Source organism: Dermochelys coriacea, chromosome 4, assembly GCF_009764565.3.
Source record: "Dermochelys coriacea isolate rDerCor1 chromosome 4, rDerCor1.pri.v4, whole genome shotgun sequence".
Classification (NCBI taxonomy): Eukaryota; Metazoa; Chordata; order Testudines; family Dermochelyidae; genus Dermochelys; species Dermochelys coriacea.
Window position 1 is genome coordinate 112,048,095 of NC_050071.1, and position 25,697 is coordinate 112,073,791.

Consider the following 25,697-nt stretch of genomic DNA (forward strand, 5'->3'; position numbering starts at 1 on the left):
TGATGACTCACAGTACCAATGTGATTTTGAAGGCATTAATTTAGGCAAGTCAGAGGCACTATGACTGTTAGCTTTCCTCTTGGCTAGTACTGGGGACGATGACCACAGATTTTTGCTCCTTCCTATATCTTGGGCAGCAGGGGGGCCTCTGACTTACCCAAAGAGGATTAAGGAGAAGGATCAGAAGGCCTAACCCCTGGAATGATGTCTTGTAGCTACAGCACTTGCTGAACCTACTTTTGAAGCAGGAGGACAGTTTCTGAAGACGGACCTCAGAGTGAGACACGTCTTATTGAATTTTCCATCAGAAAGAATTTCAAGTGGGTACCATGAGCTTTCTGTGTGCATTTAGAAAAATAATTACAAATAGCACACTTGTTTGGATATGAGACTCCCCTAAAGAAAAATAGGCATTTCCTATGTGCATCACTGGCAGGCACAGCTGTCTTGCAGACAGGGCAGATTTTAAAGCTTGGAGGCCTATTCTCAGCCATTGGACCTACTTCTCGGTATTGAAGTGAGACTCAGAAGAAAAAGGAAAAAGTCCTTTAAAACAAAAGCCAACAGATTTAAATTAAACTTACAGAAACTACAAGAAGACTAAATTAACTAAGTAATTGTAGACTCTAATCCTATCTCAGAGCTGCAAGGAAGCAAGACAACACTCTGGGTCTAACTCGCTATCATGGGTGGTGAAGAGGAACAATGGCATTGGGAGTGCTCTGCCTTTTATAACTTTGCTGTAGGGGCATATGGGTGTCCATGGCACATGAGCAGCCCCAACAGACACTGTTGGTTTAAAGATTCTGGGCTCGTGCGCATGGGGCACACATACCGACAGTGATTTCCGTGAGCACAAACACTCAAAAAACCCCACAATTTCAGTTATCTTCACAAGAGTCTGTGTCCATTTAAAAATATTTCTTTTTGAAAAAAGTACTAACATAGTATGTACAGTGTGAAAGCAAGAACCGTCACAACCTTTTACTATGCAAGTCCCCCACCTGTTCCTGCCTTTTGCCTAACGTCTTCTCTCCCTGTGTCATAGCTCTTATTTAAACTAAATTGTAAGCGCCTCAGGGTAGAAACGGAGGGTGTGATTTTTTTCATTGCCTTACATCTTGCCATCATTTACACGTATGTATATTTACAGTGTGAAGTGAATGTGAAACACCACTGAAACAGAATTATAGCATAAATGACTATTCAAGGTGCTAAGGAGTCAAAAACAGGCCCTTGAGGCTTGTCTATGAAATGCTATGCATTTTCCAGTCCTGTTTAAACTAAATAGTAATAGGAAAAGCATAATTATAAAATATTGCACTGTGGATCACATCCTTACTTTCAGAAAACAACAGTTATGAGCTACCAAGAACTCTCTGGTCCTTCAACTACACTCCTCCTAGAGCAATCGAGTATTTACTTTTATATTATTATGTAGGATCATCTACTACTGAATTTGAGTTAACAATGAGACTATTTCAGCATTAATTGCCCTAAGTGTCATCTTTCAGAATTAACCCAGTGAAGTGGCCCTTTACTATGCTTTGTCAATGCATATTTCCAGAGTACATTTGCTATAACATCTCTAATAAAAAACAATAAGTTCCCCTACCTCCTACATAAAGTGGGGAGTCAACATTCAGAGTTGATTGCTTAGACAAGTTGGTAATGATCTTGGGGCTTCCTCCATCAACAGACAAAGACAGAATCTGATCCATTGCTAGCAGCTCCACTATGTGGAAATTCCCATCATTTATTGTCTCAACGCTGCAACAAACAAACAAAAAGTTTTAAAACATTTGAATCTTGGTTAGAATTTCCTTGACCTTCTGTCCTGTAAACAGTATATAGCTTCAGAGCAAAACTTCCCCAGTAATGTAATCTTCTGACAACTAGATTTTAAGTAAAGATGTGAAGTCATGCTTATTAACAGATAATAAATTGTATTACTATTTCTATAGCATTGTAGTATTGCTACTAGTATATTTTACATATTAATGGCACCTTTCAGTCTGAAGTATTCCCAAAAGAGTTTACTAACTATATACATATAACTTCAACCAGACAAAATGTGCCACAAGATCATGCAAAGTGAACATCACTATTATTTTAAAATCTTAATTGAAAAAACAAAACACAATGAAACTCCAGTGATGAAAACAGTATTCCATTTATTTATCTTGAATGAGTTAAGAGTGGAGTTGACACCAGTGAGATTTGAACCTATTGTTCCAGAGAATTGGGGCTGTGTCTACACTTAGGATTTACAGACATACTCCCATCACTGGGGTTACAGGTATACTTGGAGAATGGGGCATAATTTCCAGCTCAAGTAGACATACTCACGCTAGCATGCTACAATAGCAGTGTAGCTGCAATAGTACTGTCAGCTACAGCAACATGGGCTAGCTTCCCCAAGTACATACTCATAGGATTTGGCAGGTTTGTAGTCAGGGGGGCTAGTCTGTGTTGACACTTGCCAGTGCCCATAGTATAGTTGCTATGCTACTATTTTTAGTGTGCTAGCTTGATGAGGGCTAGTGTGAGTATCTGCTTGACATGGGAATCACAGCCCCAGCTCCAAGTGTAGATGCAGCCTTTCACAGCTCCATTTCTCCTAGCAATAGAGTAAGTGCTATGGTAGACTAGGCATGGATATATTTATGCATTTTTCCTCTACCTAACACAGTGACATGGTGGTAAAAAACTGTTCGCGCATATCTGTATCATGCCATCTTTCCTTGCTAGCATGGCGGGAGAACGTCTGACGTTTCTCAGTGTAGACAAGGCCTTCCCATTTCAACCCTGAGGTTTAGATGTCTACAATGGAGTAAGCACTTTTTGGCAGGTGGAGGAGAGACGGCTGTGCTACATATGAAAAAGTAAAATGACAGTGTTCTAGATTCCCACATGGCAAGGTCTAATGTTCTGACCAGTGCATGTATATATCAGGTAAGATGTGCACAATAATACTGCTTTTCTTCATATATATATAACTTGAGGTTTTCAATTTGACTGACAGAAAGAAGACTAAAAATATCACAGCTCTATGTACAGAGATAAGAAATGCAGCACTAACTTTCATTTAACATATTTTGATGTTTTCAGAAACAAGATGGTGCCAGGTTGAACAATGCACATAAATATTTGCCGGAAATAACCAAGAGAAAGCAATAATATTGTGCACATCTTACTTCTTGGGAAGCTGATAAAGACATGTAATTTAAGAACACATCAACCCCGCATGAAGTACAAATCAAAAGGATGAATGTAACACTGAATACAAGTCTTCATAGCAAGCAATTATATACGTAAGGATACATAAAACAGAACACTTAAAGTGAAAAGCCCTTTCCTAAGAATGAATACCAACAAGATCTGGATTAACCTTCTATTTACTGGTGAAAAGCTACTGCAGAAAGCAGGAGAGGTCGCTCACCTTGTGCAATAACTGTAGTTCTTTGAGATGTGTATCATTATGGGTGCTCCACTTCAGGTGCTTTGCCCACCAGGCAACTTCAATCTGAGATTTTAGAATAGCACTGCCTGTTCAGCCCATGCATGCACCCTACACAGCCTCGTGCTCTGCACCGAGGCTATACAGAGCTGCAAGGGCAAACCACCCTCAGTTCCTTCTCTTTTGCAAAGCTCCATAGTGGAAACTCCAAAGCAGAGGGGAAGGAGGGCAGGTAGTGGACCACACACGGAGACACACTTCTCGAAGAACTACAATTACTGTACAGGGTGAGTAACCTCTTCTTCTTCGAGTAGTGTCCCTAGGGGTACTCCACTTCGGGTAACTACCAAGCAGTACTCACTGAGGGTGGGAGAAACTTTGGAATTGAGTCCAAATTGAACATACTATAGTATAGCCAAACACAGCTTCTGAAGCTGAGTTGTGGATTACAGCATAATGTTTCAAAAGAGTGTGTCTGGAGGTCCAAGTTGCAGCTCTATAGATCTCAGAAATGGGAACATTCTTAAGACCACAGAAGTAGAAAGGGATCTTGTTGAATGGGCTAGGACCCTAGAAGGTAGTTGAAGATTATTAGATTGAGAACAAGAGATAATGCATCCAGATATCCATCTAGAGAGTCTTGACTGGAAATTAAGGATCCCTTAGACCTGTCAGCAAGAGACACAAACAACCTGGAAGATTTTCTAAATGGTTTAGTCCTGTTCAGGTAAAAGGCTAATGTCCTCTTGACATCGAGTGTATGCAGTACCACATCCTCCCTTAGTCCAGTGTGGTTTACGGAAGAAAACTGGAAGATGAATGGTCTGGTTAATATGGAACTCAGATGACACCTTCAGTAAGAATTTGGGGTGTGGCTGTAGTGTAACCTTATCCTTGAAGAATACTGTGAAGTGGTGATATACCGTTAGAGCCCCTATCTCTCCAACTCAGATGTATTGGTTACCATGAAGGGCATTTTCATTGATAAGTATAGAAAAGGTTGCCATTGGCTCAAAGGGAGGTCTCATAGGCATCTAAGCAGCAAATTAAGGTCCTACATCTGGGTAAGATGTTTGACTAGTGGGAACAGATTCCTCAAACCCTTAAGAAACCTTACCATCACTGGATCTGCAAAAGCTGAGAAACCTTCCACCCAGGGAATGAAAGGTTGTAATGGCGAGCAGTTGTACACTCAAAGAACTCAAAAACAGCCACATCATCTTTAATTCAAGAAAGGTGTCTTAGACCGCACCGGTGTCTGAATTTTGTCCATTGCTGTAGATAAGCACTACAGGTAGATCACTTCCTACCCTTTTCACTTGTTCAGAACAGGATGTTTTTAACCCCACAAACCATCAATAAATCATGCTTTGAGGCAAAGAACTCGGAGGCTGGGGTAAAGAATATGACTGGCATCCTGAGAGAGAAGATGAGGGGTAGCCTGGAGGGTGATCAGTTGCCACATGGATGAGGTAAGGAAACCATGCTGGTAGCAGGTATGTCTGAAACACCAGCGTAACTCTGGCCTCATCTTATCTTATTTTGATCAACACCTTTAACATTAGAAGTGGTGTGGAAAATGCATATAACAGACCTGACATCCAATGAAGGAGAAAGGCATCTCCCAGTGAGTGGTGACCTAGTCCCTGTCTCAAACAAATGGGAACACTTCCTGTTCTTAGCAGTGGAAAAGAGGTCTACCTGCAGAATGCCCCAACATTCTAACGGCATTTTGGACTGAATAAGTAGGGGCATTGCCAGCAGATCGAGGGATGTGATTGTTTCCCTCTATTTGATGCTGGTGAGGCCTCATCTGGAGTTCTGTGTACAGTTTTGGGCCCCACACTACAAGAAGGGTGTGGAAAAATTGGAAAGCATCCAGCGGAGGACAACAAAAATGATTAGGGAACTGGAACACATGACTTATGAGGAGAGGCCGAGGGAACTGGGATTGTTTAGGCTGCAGAAGAGAAGAATGAGGGGGGATTTGATAGCTGCTTTCAACTACCTGAAAGGGGGTTCCAAAGAGGATGGATCTAGACTGTTCTCAGTGGTGGCAGATGACAGAACAAGGAGTAATGGTCTCAAGCTGCAGTGAGGGAGGTTTAGGTTGGACATTAGGAAAAACTTTTTCACTAGGAGGGTGGTGAAGCACTGGAATGCGTTACCTAGAGAGGTGGTGGAATCTCCTTCCTTAGAGGTTTTTAAGGTCAGGCTTGACAACGCCCTAGCTGGGATGATTTAGCTGGGGATTAGGTCCTGCTTTGAGCAGGGGGTTGGACTAGATGACCTCCTGATGTCCCTTCCAACCCTGATATTCTATGATTCTATGAACACTGAAATATGCAATGGAGAATAAGGAGATCTATTTCTCATTCATACTCCTGAGAGAAATGTCTGCTGAGGGCATCTGCAGTTATGTATTGAACAATCAGAAGGTATGCTGCCGAGATGTGGGTTTGGTTGCATATGTACCAATTCCAAAGTCTCACTGCTCCAGTGCAGAGGGAGGGTCATCTTACTCCCCCTTCTTGGTTGATATAAAACATTCATATCATATTGTCTGTCATGATCTTTAAATATTTGCCTGTGATCAATGACAGAAAATAGAGAGAGTCATTCCTGATTGCCCTGAATTCCATTAAGTTGATGTGTACAGGGGTCTTACGAGATGACCACCTGCCCTGAGCAGTGTGAGTATCGAGATGTGCTCCTCAAGCACAGAGATACATGTGTTGCTATTACAGCTGTCGGGAACAGTTGAGTAAAGGATGCTCCTGTGCAAATGTTGTCAGGGTCTTTCCACCAATCGAGATTAGTCTGTTCAAGCTGTGTTTGCTCAGAGAATAAAGAGTTCCAAGTGACCCCTGCAGGCACTGCATGTGTAACATTGCCTGGCTTATTACAAAAGTACCAGCTGCCACATGCCCCAACAATTGGAGACTGATGCAGGTTTTTGACTGATGTTTGGGGCCTGACTTGAATTGTGGTGACTAAATTCAATAGGGTTATAAACCTGTGCTTTGGGAGGCAGGCTCTGGCAGTTATCGCACTGAGGTAAGGTCCTATGAACTCCAATCTTTGCAATGGGGTCAAAGTGGACTTTTGAATATTTAACTGAAGTCCCAGTTTGAGAAACAGTGATATGGCCTTCTGAGTAGCCAACAAGGTCTTGTAACAACGCCCCTTCAGCAGAATGCCCCAATTGTTGAGATATGGGAATATTAGAATTATTTTTCTGTGAAGGTAAGTTGCCACCACTGACAAAGACCTTCGAAAACACTCTGAGAAAAGAAGAAAGGCCGAATGGGAACACACCGTATTGAAAGGTTTCAGAGTACAGCCGTGTTAGTCTGTATTCGCAAAAAGAAAAGGAGTACTTGTGGCACCTTAGAGACTAACAAATTTATTAGAGCATAAGCTTTTGTGAGCTACAGCTCACTTCATCAGATGCATTTGGTGGAAAAAACAGAGGAGAGATTTATATACACACACACAGAGAACATGAAACAATGGGTTTATCATACACACTGTAAGGAGAGTGATCACTTAAGATAAGCCATCACCAGCAGCAGGGGGGGAAAGGAGGAAAACCTTTCATGGTGACAAGCAAGGTAGGCTAATTCCAGCAGTTAACAAGAATATCAGAGGAACAGTGGGGGGTGGGGTGGGAGGGAGAAATACCATGGGGAAATATTTCAGAGTAGCAGCCATGTTAGTCTGTATTCGCAAAAAGAAAAGGAGTACTTGTGGCACCTTAGAGACTAACAAATTTATTAGAGCATAAGCTTTCGTGAGCTACAGCTCACTTCATCGGAAGAAAAGGAGTACTTGTGGCACCCCAGAGACCAACAAATTCACTAGAGCACAAGCCCCCGTGAGCCAAAGCTCACCCCATTGGATGCATCTGATGAAGTGAGCTGTAGCCCACGAAAGCCCACGCTCCAACAAAACTGCCAGTCTCTAAGGTGCCACAAGTACTCCTTTTCTTCATGGGGAAATAGTTTTACTTTGTGTAATGACTCATCCATTCCCAGTCTCTATTCAAGCCTAAGTTAATTGTATCCAGTTTGCAAATTAATTCCAATTCAGCAGTCTCTCGTTGGAGTCTGTTTTTGAAGCTTTTTTGTTGAAGTATAGCCACTCTTCCTCGTGGCTGGACTTTACAAAAACTAGACAAGCCATTTACAAAACACACTTTGCTTCTCTACAAAAGAAAAAGGACACTAAGCTATCTAAACTACTATATGCCACAAGGGACCACAACAATGGTTCCCGTAACCCACCCAGCAATATTGTTAATCTATCCAACTATACTCTTAGCCCAGCAGAAGAATCTGTCCTATCTCGGGGCCTCTCCTTTTGCCCCTCCACTCCCATGAACATGATACAGTACTGTGGTGACCTAGAATCCTATTTTCGACGTCTCAGACTCAAGGAATATTTCCAACACACCTCTGACCAACATATTAACCCACAGAGACCTTCCTGCCAACACTACAAAAAGAAGGATTCTGGGTGGACTCCTCCTGAAGGTCGAAACAGCAGCCTGGATTTCTACATAGACTGCTTCCGCCGAAGTGCACGAGCTGAAATTGTGGAAAAGCAGCATCGCTTACCCCATAACCTCAGCCATGCAGAACACAGTGCCATCCACAGCCTCAGAAACAACTCTGACATCATAATCAAAAAGGCTGACAAAGGAGGTGCTGTCGTCATCATGAATAGGTCGGAGTATGAACAAGAGGCTACTAGGCAGCTCTCCAACACCACTTTCTACAAGCCATTGCCCTCTGATCCCACTGAGAGTTACCAAAAGAAACTACAGCATTTGCTCAAGAAACTCCCTGAAAAAGCACAAGAACAAATCTGCACAGACACACCCCTGGAGCCCCGACCTGGGGTATTCTATCTGCTACCCAAGATCCATAAACCTGGAAATCCTGGACGCCCCATCATCTCAGGCATTGGCACCCTGACAGCAGGATTGTCTGGCTATGTAGACTCCCTCCTCAGGCCCTTCGTTACCAGCACTCCCAGCTATCTTCAAGACACCACTGACTTCCTGAGGAAACTACAGTCCATTGGTGATCTTCCTAAAAACACCATCCTAGCCACTATGGATGTAGAAGCCCTCTACACCAACATTCCACACAAAGATGGACTACAAGCCGTCAGGAACAGTATCCCCGATACTGTCACGGCTAACCTGGTGGCTGAACTTTGTGACTTTGTCCTCACCCATAACTATTTCACATTTGGGGACAATGTATACCTTCAAATCAGCGGCACTGCGATGGGTACCCGCATGGTCCCACAGTATGCCAACATTTTTATGGCTGACTTAGAACAACGCTTCCTCAGCTCTCGTCCCCTAATGCTCCTACTCTACTTGCGCTACATTGATGACATCTTCATCATCTGGACCTATGGAAAAGAAGCTCTTGAGGAATTCCACCATGATTTCAACAATTTCCATCCCACCATCAACCTCAGCCTTGACCAGTCCACACAAGAGATCCACTTCCTAGACACTACAGTGTTAATAAGCGATGGTCACATAAACACCACCCTATATCGGAAACCTACTGACCGCTATTCCTACCTACATGCCTCTAGCTTTCATCCAGATCATACCACTCGATCCATTGTCTACAGCCAAGCGCTACGATATAACCGCATTTGCTCCAACCCCTCAGACAGAGACAAACACCTACAAGATCTCTATCATGCATTCCTACAACTACAATACCCACCTGCTGAAGTGAAGAAACAGATTGACAGAGCCAGAAGAGTACCCAGAAGTCACCTATTACAGGACAGGCCCAACAAAGAAAACAACAGAACGCCACTAGCCATCACCTTCAGCCCCGAACTAAAACCTCTCCAACGCATCATCAAGGATCTACAACCTATCCTGAAGGACGAGCCATCACTCTCACAGATCTTGGGAGACAGACCAGTCCTTGCTTACAGACAACCCCCCAGTCTGAAGCAAATACTCACCAGCAACCACACACCACACAACAGAACCACTAACCCAGGAACCTATCCTTGCAACAAAGCCCGTTGCCAACTCTGTCCACATATCTATTCAGGGGATACCATCATAGGGCCTAATCACATCAGCCACACTATCAGAGGCTCGTTCACCTGCGCATCTATCAATCTGATATATGCCATCATGTGCCAGCAATGCCCCTCTGCCATGTACATTGGCCAAACTGGACAGTCTCTACGTAAAAGAATGAATGGACACAAATCAGACGTCAAGAATTATAACATTCAAAAACCAGTTGGAGAACACTTCAATCTCTCTGGTCACTCGATCACAGACCTAAGAGTGGCTATCCTTCAACAAAAAAGCTTCAAAAACAGACTCCAACGAGAGACTGCTGAATTGGAATTAATTTGCAAAATGGATACAATTAACTTAGGCTTGAATAGAGACTGGGAATGGATGAGTCATTACACAAAGTAAAACTATTTCCCCATGAAGAAAAGGAGTACTTGTGGCACCTTAGAGACTGGCAGATTTGTTGGAGCGTGGGCTTTCGTGGGCTACAGCTCACTTCATCGGATGCATCCGATGGGGTGAGCTGTGGCTCACGGGGGCTTGTGCTCTAGTGAATTTGTTGGTCTCTGGCGTGCCACAAGTACTCCTTTTCTTCCGATGAAGTGAGCTGTAGCTCACGAAAGCTTATGCTCTAATAAATTTGTTAGTCTCTAAGGTGCCACAAGTACTCCTTTTCTTTTTGCGAATACAGACTAACAGGGCTGCTACTCTGAAATATTTCCCCATGGTATTTCTCCCTCCCACCCCACCCCCCACTGTTCCTCTGATATTCTTGTTAACTGCTGGAATTAGCCTACCTTGCTTGTCACCATGAAAGGTTTTCCTCCTTTCCCCCCCTGCTGCTGCTGATGGCTTATCTTAAGTGATCACTCTCCTTACAGTGTGTATGATAAACCCATTGTTTCATGTTCTCTGTGTGTGTGTATATAAATCTCTCCTTTGTTTTTTCCACCAAATGCATCCGATGAAGTGAGCTGTAGCTCACGAAAGCTTATGCTCTAATAAATTTGTTAGTCTCTAAGGTGCCACAAGTACTCCTTTTCTTTTTACTGTATTGAAAGCGGTCTTGTCTTAGAATGAAATATAGGAACTTTCTGTTAGAAGAGTGAATTGCTATATGAAAATATGCATCTGTAGGTTCAGAGCTATCTGCGACCCTAGTTATGTAGCGAAGATGCATAGTGATCTGGGCCTCTGACTCCCGATATCTTCCAGCTAGGACTCTTAGCCCTGCTTCATCCAGGATTCCCCAGCCATGCCCCAGCTCCACCCTGTCTGTCCCTCCTCCAAATCAGGCCAGCTCTCCAACCCTACACAGGGGTGATGTGCATCTTAGCTATTTATTTTCTGGATTTCAGATGTTCAGATTTCAGATGTTTACATTTCTGTTACCTTCATTCATACCTTCATTCACCTCAGATTCCAACTCACATGGAAGGGCAGGGAAAAGGGGTCAGACACTCCAAGTGGAGCAGGTCCCCCAGTTTCCAGAACATACAGCAGGCAGGGAGAAGGGCTCAGACCCTTCTAGAAGGGTACGGTTCCCCCATATTCCAGCACACAGACAGAAGGGGAGAATTCAGTGCTGACAGTTCCCCCGCATCCCTAAACCCCATCTTCCCGTGCTACCCCTCACATTCTCCAACCATTCCTGTTTTATCCCCTCTCCCATACCTGAGCTCCCTCTCCTACCACCTATTCCCATTTATCTTTCCCATTATACACCCATCCCTTGCTGCCTACCCAAATCCCCCTCTCTCATTACTACCTACCCTTGCATCCCAATCACCTCTTCCCTCCCAGTGGGCATTCACAGGTGTAATAGGGAGGATAGGGAAAAGGACTCAACCCCCCCAAAACAGCAAGCTCCTTGAACCTGGCTCTCGTGAGGGGAGGGGGGCAACTTGCCATAGATGAGCAGGGAGCCTGGCAAATACAGGAAGTCACCCCTGGAAGGCAGTGATACCCAGACTGCTGTTCACATGAGGAGGTAGGAAGAGGGGATCAGACCAGGCAAACCCCCTTCAGAACCTGGATAAGGAGGGCAGGGTCGCACCCCTATAGGTGGGTTGCGAGCTCCCAGATCATGGCACACACATGGGAGAGGAATGTGGGGCTCACAGGCATCTTGCCCCTATTCTCCTCCAGTCCCCCTATCACTCACCCCTGTATCCCCTTTTCCAGTGTCCCACCCTCTCCACTCCCACTCCCCACAGTCTCCATCCTGTCTCCATCACCCAATTCCCTAATCCTCTCCCCCATATTCCTTCATCACTCTCCCCTCCCAGCAAGCATTTGCTGTGTAGTTTATTTTCTTTTTTAAAAATGGTTTCACCACCTTCTGAATGTTCTGCTGTACTCAGATTACATTTCCCCAGACTAAACATCCTCTTTTGATAGAGGTAGATTGGAGCAATGGGCCTGTTTTTTTTACTTAGATTTCTGTCGTAGGTGCTGGGGTGGCGCTTGGATTAGATTATCATGATGTATCTTCATCACCACCCAGATACTGTGATGTATAGGTAGTTTTCCAGATAGTTAGCCTCTCTCTCTCTCTCTGTGCACATACTTGACGTACCTAATTGAAGAAGCAAACTCTTTTTCAAATAGCATTTTAATTTGATTTCCCCCCACACAGCTGGTGGGCACGATGCACTCTGTCAGGGTAACCCTTGAGCATCTGAGTCCCTAGTGCTATGATCTGAGCTCTGGTTTGAGCACTATCTGGGAGCAAAAAAAGAATATTAGCTTTAAGAAAAGCTGTTTTTTTTTCTAAGTGCTATATCTTGACCCTTGGGCAAATGGTGCCAAATGTGGATCACTAGCAGAACCCTGAACCTTCAAAAGGCACAGCAAATGTCAATCTGATTAACTGTATGGGTTTTAAAGAACTTAGAAAAAATGAGCTTTCAACAGAATGCTAATTTCCTCCCAAGCCTTCTCCCTTACAGTCAACACCCCCTTCACCCCTTGCCATATGTAAATCCCTTCAAAAATTCACTTCTCCCAACTCAGCTATTAGAAGTGAGAGGGAGGGAAGATTAACATCACCAGCACCATCAAAAAATATATCAAGATGCTTTCATGCTTTGCTGAGCAACCCCATTATCTTACTGCCCTTGTCCTCCTTCTCTCCTCCCCCTTCTTCACTGTCTGTCTGTGATCTTCACATATCATGTAATTCAGAATGTATACTCTTTGAGGAGAGATTTGTGTTCTGTGAGGTAACAACGGTGCTGTAAAAATATTTTATTTTGATGGAACAATCACACAAGTTATTTTTTTATTATTATTATTATTTATGTTACAATGTTTCATTTAAATTGCTGCAATTCAATTTGAGATCTTTTGAGTAATGGTTCTTTAAAGCATCTCTCCTCTCTCTCAGGCTATGTCTATACTTACGGCGGCGTGTAGAGTACAGACACCGCATGCCAGGCTAGTACAAGTATAACTAGCAGTATAGATGGTGAGCAGAGTGCCCTACATTTCTGAACCCGCAGGGTATACACTCTACATGGCTCTCTACATGCCCAAGCAATAACTCCCACGTTAGCGTGTAGTGTCCTGGTGCTGGAACCTTGCCTGGCTCCCTCCCTCCTACCAGAGCTTTTTCTTGCTCTAGTGAAAGTGCAGAGCTGTCCCTTGGGTAGGGCGAATTGGGGCAACTGCTCCAGGCCCTGCACTTTGGGGGACCCAGTGTGATTGGCCAGTGCGGTCAGTCCCTGAAGAGACAAGTCTGTCACTTCCGGCCTAGGCCCCGCACCTCCCCACGAACGGCCGTGGTGAAAGGTTCCGGCAGCAGGGAGCTGTGAGAGCCTTTCCCCACCCCCTTTCCCCCACCAGAGCTTTTCCTCACCACAGTGAAAGGCTATGTCAGTGCAGAGCTACCAGAGCCTTTCCCAATGGTGTGAAGTTACGTGAGAAATCCCTGTACTCTACACATCACTGAAAGAGTAGACAGAGCCTGTAAGACTGAAATGCACAGGTAAAATAGATAGTGCAAATAATACTGCATAAAATGTACAGAATAGATGACAGGATATAAATTTTTAATATGGAAAGAGCTACAAGCGATGGCTTAAAGGGTTTAAGCAAGTCAGAATGCAAATCACTGGAAATTAAATGCAGCCTGGGTTGTTGATTGCTTTCAAAGGTAGCTGGTAAGCCCAATAAATATAAATCCAAGACAAACAATCCCTGTTAATTCCCATTCCTACCCATACAAGGACCTAATCTCAGTTTCTTTTCAACATTATTCCAGATAAAAGGATTATCATCTTATTTTGAACCGTAGATTCACAGGGAAACAAGGAATTTGTTGCATCCAATTCTAACAATCATGTTTTTAAAACCTACGTTGATTCTTTTATAAAAGTAAGTCCTATTTTTATTCAATTTAGTTAATTGCACACATTTGAAATATGAAATATTACTCCCACAAATTATGGTATTTCAACAGAACTATAAACAAAATGCCATAAATAAGTCTGACATTAGAATGGAAGCAATGTCCAAATAGTTACTGTTTAAGGCATGCTACTTTTTATGGTTAAAAAACACATTGTATGTTATAAGGACAGTTTTTGTGTGGAATACATAGGAATTATCTTAGTTCCCTTGATATTATTGCCTAACAAAATGTAGCATTATTTCCCCAGAGAAAACATTTAGGTTTTTAATTTTGTTTTGCCATTTGAGGGCAATTTTTGGAGATGTCATTTATTTTAAATAAAATGCCCACTACAAAATAAGTGAAATAAGTGACAGCTTCTACAGTTTCCATCAAATGTATGACTGTATTGTACACCACATAAATGTGGTCATAATAACCATCAGTAGGAGCTAAGTCAATACTGCAAAACTAAACCAAAACAAAAAGATCATGAGGGTTCAACGCAGATTAAAATGAGTTTGCTTTAGTTGTGTTCACACCCCTTTTGTGTTTCCTTTTTGAAAATGCTGAAAAGACTTTGTCTGGGAAGCATGCTTTGAAAAGCTTACTCAGGATTCTATGCTGCTGGCTTTTGGGTGGTTTCAGTGAGGGAAGATTCCTTGCAGCCTGTTTAACCGGTTTGGCGTGGACTCAACCTAAGTACCAGCTCAGCTCTTACATTTGCACCTGGGAGCTTTCTTGGTAGTGGTAGTTGGGGTCAAATAATGGCAAAATCTTTTGGCCGTTTGCTTCCCCTTGCAGTGTCAATCTGCCAATTCTGAGGAAAGGGGGTGCTGCCCCATGGTGCTTCCCCATGAACTTTCCTCAGAAACCTAGAAGATGATATTTTTGAAGATAGTCATTTTGAGGAGGAAAAACTTCAAAGCCAATGAAGAAAATTAGAAAAATGTAGTTTAAAATAGTCCAAAAATCATATGGAAAGCTTATTACAAAGGAAATGTGGAGCTTGTGTTTGCACAGGTTTGGAAACAGAGGGAAATTCTCTGTCAGAGTTGGTCCTAAACACTGGCTCATAACCAAAGATCTAGTTTGCCTCCAGTTGCTAATGGAGGGAAATGTCCTCCTGTAGAGGCATGTCTGACATGGAGAAGACCGAGAAATTGCAACTTCACTTTTGTTTATGGAGTTTCAGGTGATTCAGGTAACACTAACTTTTAGGTCATACTACAGACTAGAAAATCACCTGTGAAGAAGAATAAAAGAGAAAGATTGTTTGCATGTATTTGTTCTAAAAAACAAAGCAGTGTAAATATCTTGCAGAAACTTATCCTTTTGTTTCAGTTTAACACATACCATTCTATATACCATTTTTCATATTAAGGTAATTTTCCAATTGAAATTATGTGCTTAAAGTAGTAGTAGTCTTTCAATTCCATAAAGTCTGACACTACATTTTGTCAAAAAATATTTCTTCTTCTAAATGTCTACTGCAAAATCTGACTTTAGACCCCCGACAGCAGGAGATCATACGCATTTTGTCTTGAACTCTAATTTATTGTATTTGGGTTCACCTGTAAATGGCAGATGCTGGATAAGATCCTGTGTCATAACTGACCCTCACTCGACCACGATACAGCTCCACTGCTATATGATCTCTGTCACCTTTGTACAGCAGGATTCCACTGTCCTCATCTGTGGCAATCTAGTGAAAAAAGAAACACTAATTTATAAGGAAATGAATCCATATAAACCTGATATGCTAAATGGGTTGCACTCATTCCCATGGCCATTACCAATATTTCCTTCTTTGTTATCAAACTCTGATTGGGATAGTCAGATAATAAAAATCATTTTTTCCCTACCAGTTATCCATCAGTTGTGATGCTAATTTCACTGATGATTCTAGTTCTCTGTAGGTCAGAGAGTCTAAAGTTTTTAACTGACCTAATAACAACTTTTATATGTATACATTTGTTTTATATGTATGCATTTCTCCCCCATGATACATGATCAGGACACATAACAACTTGCAGTGATTTATGGTGAAGCAAATGACCACGGCTCAAGATCGGTTCTTGCCAATGTACCCCTTCTTACCTGCAGAGTGATGTTGGTCTGAGGGTGGACCTTGCTTGAAGGAATTTGCAAGTAGGATTCTTTGTTCACAAAGTTTATGCTGACCAGCTTTTCGCATTTGTCACCCTGGTAACCTGACAAACACTGACATATTGGTTCATTTACTTTTATGATGCACTGAGCTCCATTCTGACACTCATAGTTATCACAAGGGCTGGTGCGAGGGAGAACCATTGGTGGTGAAAACTCACAAAAAAGGCCACTAAATACAAACACAAAAACCAGTATTTCAGACAAAATCACCCCGTGGTATGACAAAAATATAAATGTTTGTCCTGTCTTCAAGTCTCTCTCACCTGTAACCTTCTGGGCATATACATGTATACCCATTCACTGCATCAGTACACTGTGCTCCGTTTTTACACTTGTTGTCCTGACAGTCATCATAGTCAATATTACAGTGTTCTCCTACATATCCAGGTGTGCAATCACATCTATTGAACAGGAAAGTATATTGGTTAGTACTATGCCTGTCTATAAAAACCATATACGTAAGAAAATGCCAGAGATGTAGTATTTTATTAACTGATTCTGAAGTGCAACACTATTTAGAAAATCAATTTTTCGAGTCACATTTTAATATAATGCACTATTAAAATACAACTTTATATGGTGTTAAGAGCCTGTATATATTGATTCATTACATCAGAGATCTACAAACTGAGGGGCAAATCCCTTTAGAGGGCACAGAGTAATGTTCAAGGGGGCACCCAGCTCTGCGCCTGGCCCCAGTCCCGGCTGCTGGCCCCATGTCCCTGTCTGCCGGCCTTGGCTCTGCTCCCAGTCCTGCCCCTGCCCCTGCCCCCTCCCCCAACTGTGGCCCCAGCCTTGGTCCCTTTACTCTTGTCCATGTTCCCCCACCCTGGAGCAGTGGCCCCGCTCCCGGCTTTTTTTAAGTTCATTGTCCTTATTCTGCTGCTCTCACTCCTTTCTTTCCATAGAATCATGAAATCTATCATTTCATGATCACTTTCATCCAAATTGCCTTCCATTTTCAGATTCATTACCAATTCCCCCTGTTGATCAGAATCAAGTCTAAAACGGCTTCCCTCCTGATTACTGCCTTCACTTTCTGAAACAAAAAGTTGTTCCCAAGAACTTACTGGAAATGTTGTGTTTTGCCATATTACTTTTCCAGTAGATATCTGGGTAGTTAAAGTCCCCCATTACTAGCAGGTCTTATATTTTACCCTTTACATTGTGGTTACTGATTATCTGATATTATATCAAGTATATTTGGTGTAAATCTAAAAGGCCCTCATGAATCATTCTGACAGTTCTCCTTGGAATATCTGAGTAATGTACATCCACTCAAAATAAGGAAATATGGTAAACTTAGTTGCTGGGAGTCAGAAAAATAGTCCAAGACTTATGTTCTTGTGCAGAATATTTTCTTTGTCAGTTATTAGACAACAATGAATGATGCAACATTGCATTTACACAAGAATGTTACAGTGATCAAAACTGTTTTTTTTAATTTCTGCTAACAGAATTTAAAAGAACTAACTCTGTTGCCTATGAACCAAAGCGATTGCAGCATGGTTATTTTTATTTTCTTTAACATAAGAAAATAAAAACGGACTTGAAGTGGTGTATTTTCAATACTGTATGCAGGGCTTTGACAATGCAAATATCATCATTAACGTTAATGGGAGTTCTTCACTTAAAGCCTCACACATTAAGTTGAAGGAGTGCTCAGAATTATTTAGCTCACAGATCAATGGACAAGATTACAAATCCATACTTGCAATAACACAGCTGTCTAAAAGTTAACTATATGTTCTCTCTTTTACGAAACACCTAACTACATCAGTCTTTGTGATAACCTCACTGATTTTGCACTCAGTCTCACACTTTTATGCCTACAATTTGTTTAGAAGTACTGAATTTAAATTTAAATGCCCATAACTCTTTAAATTAGGTCCATCAATATAAATTTATCCAAATCTCTCTTAAGTCTTCTATCTGACAAAAAGAAATGAGTAAATGAAGGAAAAGACGAGTATAAAGCACACTATCAAGTAAAAAGCTAACTAAGTGAGATACATGCTCAAAGCTACTGAATGTGAAATTTTCTGGTTTAAAATCTCAAAATGTAATATGCAAGTTTTATGTCCTATGTAACAAAGTAGAAAAAGCAACAATAGTTTTATTGATTGACCATATGAAAATGAATAAATGCATATAATGTACAACAATGTTCATCAAAATAACTCTTAATATTGTGATCCACTTTCAAATGATCAGCTCCACTGCATGTACATTTGAATATTTCCAAATGAAGTTTGGCTTTTTAAAATAATCTGTTATTTAAAATGTGCTAAGAATATAAATTTTAATGGCATAAACTGATTTTGAACACTGTAAAATATGGCACATAGAACAGGTTGCTCATGAATGAAAGTTTAAAGCAGCAGGTTTCCTAAATCTACTAATCTAAAGTCCATTACAATACTTTTTAAAAGTGCATACTAATTAATGTTAATAAGGATGTCTTGTAATTAAAGATTAGTCTTCCTGGGGATGAACTTCCTTATTTTATAATGGCTTCAATGTGTCTTACTAATAACCTGTCTTGTAATTATTACTCACAAAGCAGTACAATAATCCCCCTTTAATTTAACTTCATTATTTTCTTCACAGTCCAACTTTCCAAAAGGATTTTGTGTAGACTGTCACAGAGAATGAAACTCTCCATTCTTCATTGGTCCTATTTAATCCACACTTCTAAAAAACTGTTAATTCACTAGATACTTTTCTAGTTAATACATGGGTGTACATGAAAACAAATGGGTCAGGTTCTGCCATTGATATGTGATCACAATTATTATGAATGTGAACTGATAGCAGAATTAACTCACATGAAAACAAATCCTGAAGGGGTGGAGTAGAATAAGAGAATGCTAGAAATAGTGTAGTTGAAATATGACAATATTTTATGCTTACTTGTATCCTTTGGGTGTCAGGATGCACTTTGAGTCATGTTGACAAGGGTTCAAGTCTTGGGCACAGAAATCTAGTTTCTCCTCACACAACTCACCTGCAACATAATATACACTGTCAGTTCAGGGGGAATACCACAATGCCCTGACAATGGTAATGGCAACACTTAATATAATCAGCCACTGTGATTTGAATTGTTAACATTGAAAAATTCTATTACTTTATAATATGTAAGCAATTGATATATTCTGATTTTTCCTGATATCCTTCAGGAAACAGCATCTCCAGACCAGTCTCTCCCATTCAGCCAACAGTATAAATGTAATTTCTTGCACTTATAATTAGGGCAATCATGCAATTAAAAAAATTAATTGAGATTAATGGCACTGTTAAACAATAAGAGAATAACATCTATTTAAACATTTTTGTATGCTTTCCACTTTTTCAAATATATTGGTTTCAATTACAACACAGAATACAAAGTGTACAGTGCTCACTTTATATTTATTTTTGATTACAAGTATTTGCATTGTAAAAAAAACAAGAAATAGTATTTTTCAATTCACCTAATACAAGTACTGTAGTGCAATCTCTTTATCATGAAAGTTGAACTTACAAATGTAGAATTATGTACAAAAAACTGCATTAAAAATAAAACAATGTACAATTTTAGAGCCTGCAAGTCTACTCAGCCTACTTCTTGTTCAGCCAATCACTCAGACAAACAAGTGTGTTTACATTTGCAGGAGATAATGTTGCCCACTTCTTGTTTACAATGTCAGCTGACAGTGAGAATAGGCTTTCTTCTCATGGCTCTCTTACAGATGCCGGTGCAAGGTATTTACATGCCAGATGTGTTAAAGATTCATATGAGCTTTCATGCTTCAACCACCATTCCAGGAGACATGCGTCCATGCTGATGATGGGTTCTGTTTGATAACAATCAAAGGAGGAGTGCGGACCAATACTTATTTATTTTCATTATCCGAGTCAGAAGCCACCATCAGAAAGCTGATTTTCTTTTTTGGTGATTTGGGTTCTGTAGTTTCTGCATTGGAGTGTTGCTCTTTTAAGACTTCTGAAAGCATGCGCCACAGCTTGTCTCTCAGATTTTGGAAGGCACTTCAGATTCTTAAACCTTGGGTTGAGTGTTGTAGCTATGTTTAGAAATCTCATATTGCTACCTTCTTTGTGTTCTGTGAAATCTGCAGTGAAGGGGTTCTTAAAATGAACAACATGTGCTGGATCACCATCCAAGACTGCTATAACATGAAATAAATGGCAGAATGGCAGGGGACATACAATTCTCCCCCAAGGAATTCAGTCACAAATTTAAAACATTTTTTTTTAAACGAGTGTCATCAGGATGGAAGCATTCCTGTGGAATGGTGGCCAAAGCATGAAGGGGCATATACAAAAGTTTAGCATATCTGGCACGTAAATACCTTGCAATGCCGGCTACAAAAGTGCCATGCAAATGTCTGTTCTCACTTTCTTGTGATATTGTAAATAAGAAGAGGGTAGCATATCTCCTGTAAATATAAAAAAACTTATTTGTCTTAGCAATTGGCTGAACAAGAAGTAGGACTGAGTGGATTTGTAGGCTCTGAAGTTTTATGTTTTGTTTTCGAGTTCAGTTATGTAACAAAAAAAATCTCCATTTGTAAGTTGCACTTTCACAACAAAGGCATTGCAATACTGTACTTGTATGATGTAAATTGAAAAATATGATTTCTTTTATCGTTTTTATAGTGCAAATATTTGTAAAAAAATAATATACTTTGATTTCAATTACAACACAGAATACAATATATATGCAAATGTAGAAAAATATCCAAAATATTTAATATTGGTATTCTATTGTTTAACAGTGTAATTAAGACTATGATGAATCACGATAAATTTTTTTAATTGCAATTTTTTTTAAGTGTATCGCATGAGTTAACTGTAATAGACAGCCCTACTTAAAATATTTTGCACTTTAAAGTAATTATCTACCTATGGAGACTAGGAACACACTACTACCTCTATTTTATCTCACTGATACAAACAGGCCATCAGTATTCTTCCCCCCTCCCCCGCTGTTCAACATAAGCAACCTACACATAGCGATATTATATATATATATGCATATATAATTAATGGGCATATATCCTGCCCATACTGTGCTTAGGGATCCACAAGTCTAGTTGTCCTGTAGATTCCAAGGATTACCCCTCTTGGCATTTGCTCCAATTAGCAATGGAAGTAGAGTGAGCAGAAGAGAAGCAACACTGGTTACTGAAGGAAGAAAAGGTGAGAAGACTGGGGGTCCCAAACACTCATCCTCATCACTGAAGTGGCCCTTTGCTGTGAGGAAGCAGGAAAGCTGCCATGCAACTGCTTTGACACCACACTCACCCATCGGTGCTTAGTGTCTGATTCCTACAGTGGCTCCATGCAACTGCCACCGTACATAGTGAAGTAGTACCCAATGGCTTCAGCCTCTTTCCCCAGTTATTAGAGGACGTAAAACTTGATGCAGAAGGACAAAGCCAGGAGGTCAAAGAAGGAGGCAGGAGGTGAGGAGAGGGACAGTACCATTTCGGACTTTTTTCCCCAAAGGGTGAGAGAGTTGGGGAAGGGAGGAAGATAAGAGATGCTAGTGTGGGTTAGAATATACTTTTTGGAAGAGTGGTATGGGAAAAGGGGTGTGTGTAAATACAAATACTGTTGTGCCCTTGATACATCTGATAAAAAAGCAGCTAATTCACATAGTTCATCATTCACTTATTCCTCCTTATAATCATGTGAAACAATCTACAATAATGTTTACAATAAAGATTTTATTTTGTGACTACTTTACAGTAACCACCAGAGAAGCCTTGTTTCTTTATTCAGCATAGTAGTTACTATCATATCTTTTTATGTGGTCAAGGAGTGGGTAATTTTTTGCTGAGCATGTGCCACACTTGTAGAACACTGTTTTTTAGATCTGTCTCTATAAATACTCAAGGCAAGAGATGACATTTTCCAGGCAGCCAGGGGGTTTACACATATATTCTATTAAGAAACATGGAAGAGGTATAAATGCCTATGACCAAAATCTTTAACATCTCCAGTCTGACCGGAAGGGGTGAATATTAAAGGGTACAAGCTGAGTGAGTTTCTGAGGTTATACACAATAACCATTCTTCTTCCCTTCCTATGCTTCTCCAACACATGAGATAAACTTCTAAGCAAGATAATGTAGTGGCTGATACAGGATTTGATCAATAAAGTATTAAAAGGATGGTAATGTAATTAATGCCAATCAACATAGGTTTATGGAAAACAGAGTCTATCAAACTAACTTGATATCTTTTTTTGACAAGATTACAAGTTTGGTTGTTAAAGGCACTAGTACTGACGTAATATACTTAGAGACTTCTGTAAGGTATTTGACTTGATACTGCACAACATTCTGATTAAAAAAACTTGAATGATATAAAATTAACATGGCACACATTAAATGGGGGATCATCATCAATGGGTGTTTCTCTAGTGGGGTACCACGTGGATCTATTCTTGGTCCTATGGCAAATACCTTTTTTTAATCAATGACCTGGGAGAAAACATAAAATCATCACTGACAAAGTTTGCAGAGGACACAAAAATAACGACTAGGACAGATCACTGACTCAGAGCAATCTGGATCTCTTGGTAAACTTGGTGCAAGAAAACAGTACACATTTCAATATGGCTAAGTGTATACATCTAGTAACAACTAATGTAGGCCATACTAACAGGATGGGGGACTCTATCATGGGAAGCAGTGACTCTGAAAAAGATTTGGGAGTTGTGGCAGATAATCGGCTGAACATGAGCTCCCTATGTGACTGTATGGCCAAAAGAGCTCATGCTATCCTCTGATGCATAAGCGGAAGAATCTTGAGGAGGAGTAGAGCAGTTACTTTACCTCTGTATTTGGCACTAACATGTCTGCTGCTAGAATACTGTGTCCAGTTCTGGTGCCCACAATTCAAGAAGGATGTTGATAAAGTGGAGAGGGTTCAGAGAAGAGCCATAAGAATGATTAAAGGATTAGAAAGCCTTATAGTGAAAGACGCAAAGAGCTCAATCTATTTAGATTAACAGAGAGAAGGCTAAGGAGTGACATGGTTACAGTCTATAAGTTCATACATGGGAAACAAATATTTAATAATGGGCTCTTCAATCTACCGATATAGAAAGATATAATACAAGCTGGAAGTTGAAGCTAGATAAATTCAAACAAGAAATAAGGTGTAAATATTTATGTCTGTGATGTTCTAAAGAAAATATGTCTGAAACATACACGTCTAAAAAGATGGAAAGAAATGCGCACAACACGCTGTTCACAAGCACTAGAAGCGAAGTCAAAACAACCTATAAAGTATTTTTCAGCCATCTGTTGTAATAGAGCTTGTTTTTCAATTCCATGGCAAGCGTTAACTTAATCTACAGTGCAGTCCCAAAGTGGGGTGTTAGTATGCACCCTGGAGAACTGGACTTGCAGCTGAGAACATTCACACAAATAATATTCAACATATAGCAATGCAGATCCAGACTTGGCCACCAGAAAATCCATACCAGAAAGATCCATGCAAAGCTTTCCAAGGGGTCTGGTAGCACACTATCAATCTATTAAGACATATTTCCTGTAGAGCTGCACTGTCTTAATGACACAGACTGCCAATTTCATAAAACCATGTCAACGTGTACATGAATTAATAATACAAGTCCATGATCTCCTGATAAAGGCTGCTCAATCGTTCTCAGAGAAATTGCCAATAACAACATTATTTAATCAATATTTACGGGCAACTGAAGAAAGTTCAAACACAAGACACTAGGGCTGACTAACCCATAGGACTTGAATTCTCTTCTCAAAGCCTCCTGTCTTGTCTGCCTAAAAAAGAATCCCACAACAAATATCAAATATTGACCCTTCTCTTCTGAAGGACTGGTATTCAAATAAATAAATGGTTAAGAGGGAGTAATTTTTCACACACATACAATCAACTTGCCGAACTCACTGATGAAGAGATTACATAGGCAAATAATTTTTTTAACATTTAAAGGGTAAAGTATATCTTGGTGGAGAGTCTAAGAGAATTCTAACTCCCATGATCATAAACTGAAACCAGCAAAAAACCTGTTTTATTTACCTAATTTATGTGTGTTTTATTTACCTAATTTATGTGTGTTCTAAAAATGTAGAAACATTTTTAAATGAAATTTTTTTTACTTCTGGAGCACAATTCTTCACTAAATTATATGACTGTTTGGAATTAATTTGCAAACTAGATACAACTAATTTAGACTTGAATAAAGACTGGGAGTGGATGTGTCATTACACAAAGTAAAACTATTTCCCCTTGTTTATTTCCCCTCCTACTGTTCTTGTCAACTGCTGGAAATGGCCCACCTTGATTATCACTACAAAAGGTTCCCCCTCGCCCCTCCCCCCGCTCTCCTGCTGGTAATAGCTCACCTTTCCTGATCACTCTTGTTACATTCTGTATGGTAACACCCATTGTTTCATGTTCTCTGTGTATATAAAATCTCCCCACTATATTTTCCACTGTATGCATCCAATGAAGTGAGCTGTAGCTCATGAAAGCTTATGCTCTAATAAATTTGTTAGTCTCTAAGATGCCACAAGTACTCCTTTTCTTTTTACACAATCTAAGTACTGTATCATCTTAAACTATTAAAGTACTTGGCATATGAATGGGAAAACATAGTGTAATCTAAATGACAGGTTTCAGAGTAGCAGCCGTGTTAGTCTGTATTCGCAAAAAGAAAAGGAGTACTTGTGGCACCTTAGAGACTAACAAATTTATTAGAGCATAAGCTTTCATGAGCTACAGCTCACTTCATCGGATGCATCCGATGAAGTGAGCTGTAGCTCATGAAAGCTTATGCTCTAATAAATTTGTTAGTCTCTAAGGTGCCACAAGTACTCCTTTTCTTTTTGTAATCTAAATGAAATTGTAACCACCATGCCAATTAAAACAAAAGAACCAAGTTTTAAGTTGTTTTAACTAATATTAAAGAACAAAATTCTCAGTGGCATTAGGAAGCAGATTTCAGCTCAGAGCGTTAAAGTCCCATTGCAAACCACTAAAAATCAGACTGCCAAAATTATTTTAAATATAACTTCTGGCTCTGCTTCACCTCTGCATTATTCCAATTTTATACCAGTGGAATTCCATTCATTTACATCCCATGCTAGTGGATCCCCAGTGCAAGACTGAGACCTTACTTATTATGCTGCTTAATGTAATAATAACAACAAAGCAATAATAGGTATTGGCAGGTAAGGACTGTGCAATAAATATTTTAAAAACAATATAACATCATGCAGACAAATAGTGAATTATGCCCTGATGATACCAAACAGAACTCATGGGAGTAGTCCCACTGAAGTCAATGAATCTAATCACGTTATCAAGGATTGTGTACATTCTCAGGATTTGGCTTTTAATCATGAGTGGAAATGCATCATAATTAGTGGAACGATCACAGTGCTCTAATAATAATTTACAATCGCTTGAGATAAACTAGTTACATTAAATGGAATATTTTATTAGAAGCAACCCAGGTTGAGAGTAATAAAAGCATTTCTCTTTGAACTCTCATAAGTCACAATACCAAGGCCTTGATTCAGCAGGGTACTTAGG

At 40.3% G+C, this 25,697-nt stretch overlaps 1 protein-coding gene and 1 long non-coding RNA gene across 2 annotated transcripts in view; both read right to left on the reverse strand.

Moving 5' to 3' along the window:
• The window catches only part of SLIT2 (slit guidance ligand 2), a 194,954-nt gene that overhangs the window by 21,678 nt on the left and 147,579 nt on the right, over positions 1–25,697 (reverse strand). Inside the window, exons 27-31 of the mRNA XM_043514071.1 lie at positions 19,015–19,108; positions 16,365–16,502; positions 16,030–16,270; positions 15,504–15,634; positions 1,616–1,770 (exon numbers count right to left, since the gene is read on the reverse strand). Coding sequence (XP_043370006.1) covers positions 1,616–1,770; positions 15,504–15,634; positions 16,030–16,270; positions 16,365–16,502; positions 19,015–19,108 — 759 coding nt within the window. The remainder of the gene's footprint in view (positions 1–1,615; positions 1,771–15,503; positions 15,635–16,029; positions 16,271–16,364; positions 16,503–19,014; positions 19,109–25,697) is intronic.
• Positions 7,150–10,240, reverse strand: LOC122460101. Its single transcript, XR_006281183.1, has 3 exons — positions 10,205–10,240; positions 7,301–7,443; positions 7,150–7,216 (listed from the first exon to the last, which is right to left on the reverse strand). It is a non-coding gene; the product is annotated as an uncharacterized LOC122460101 (long non-coding RNA).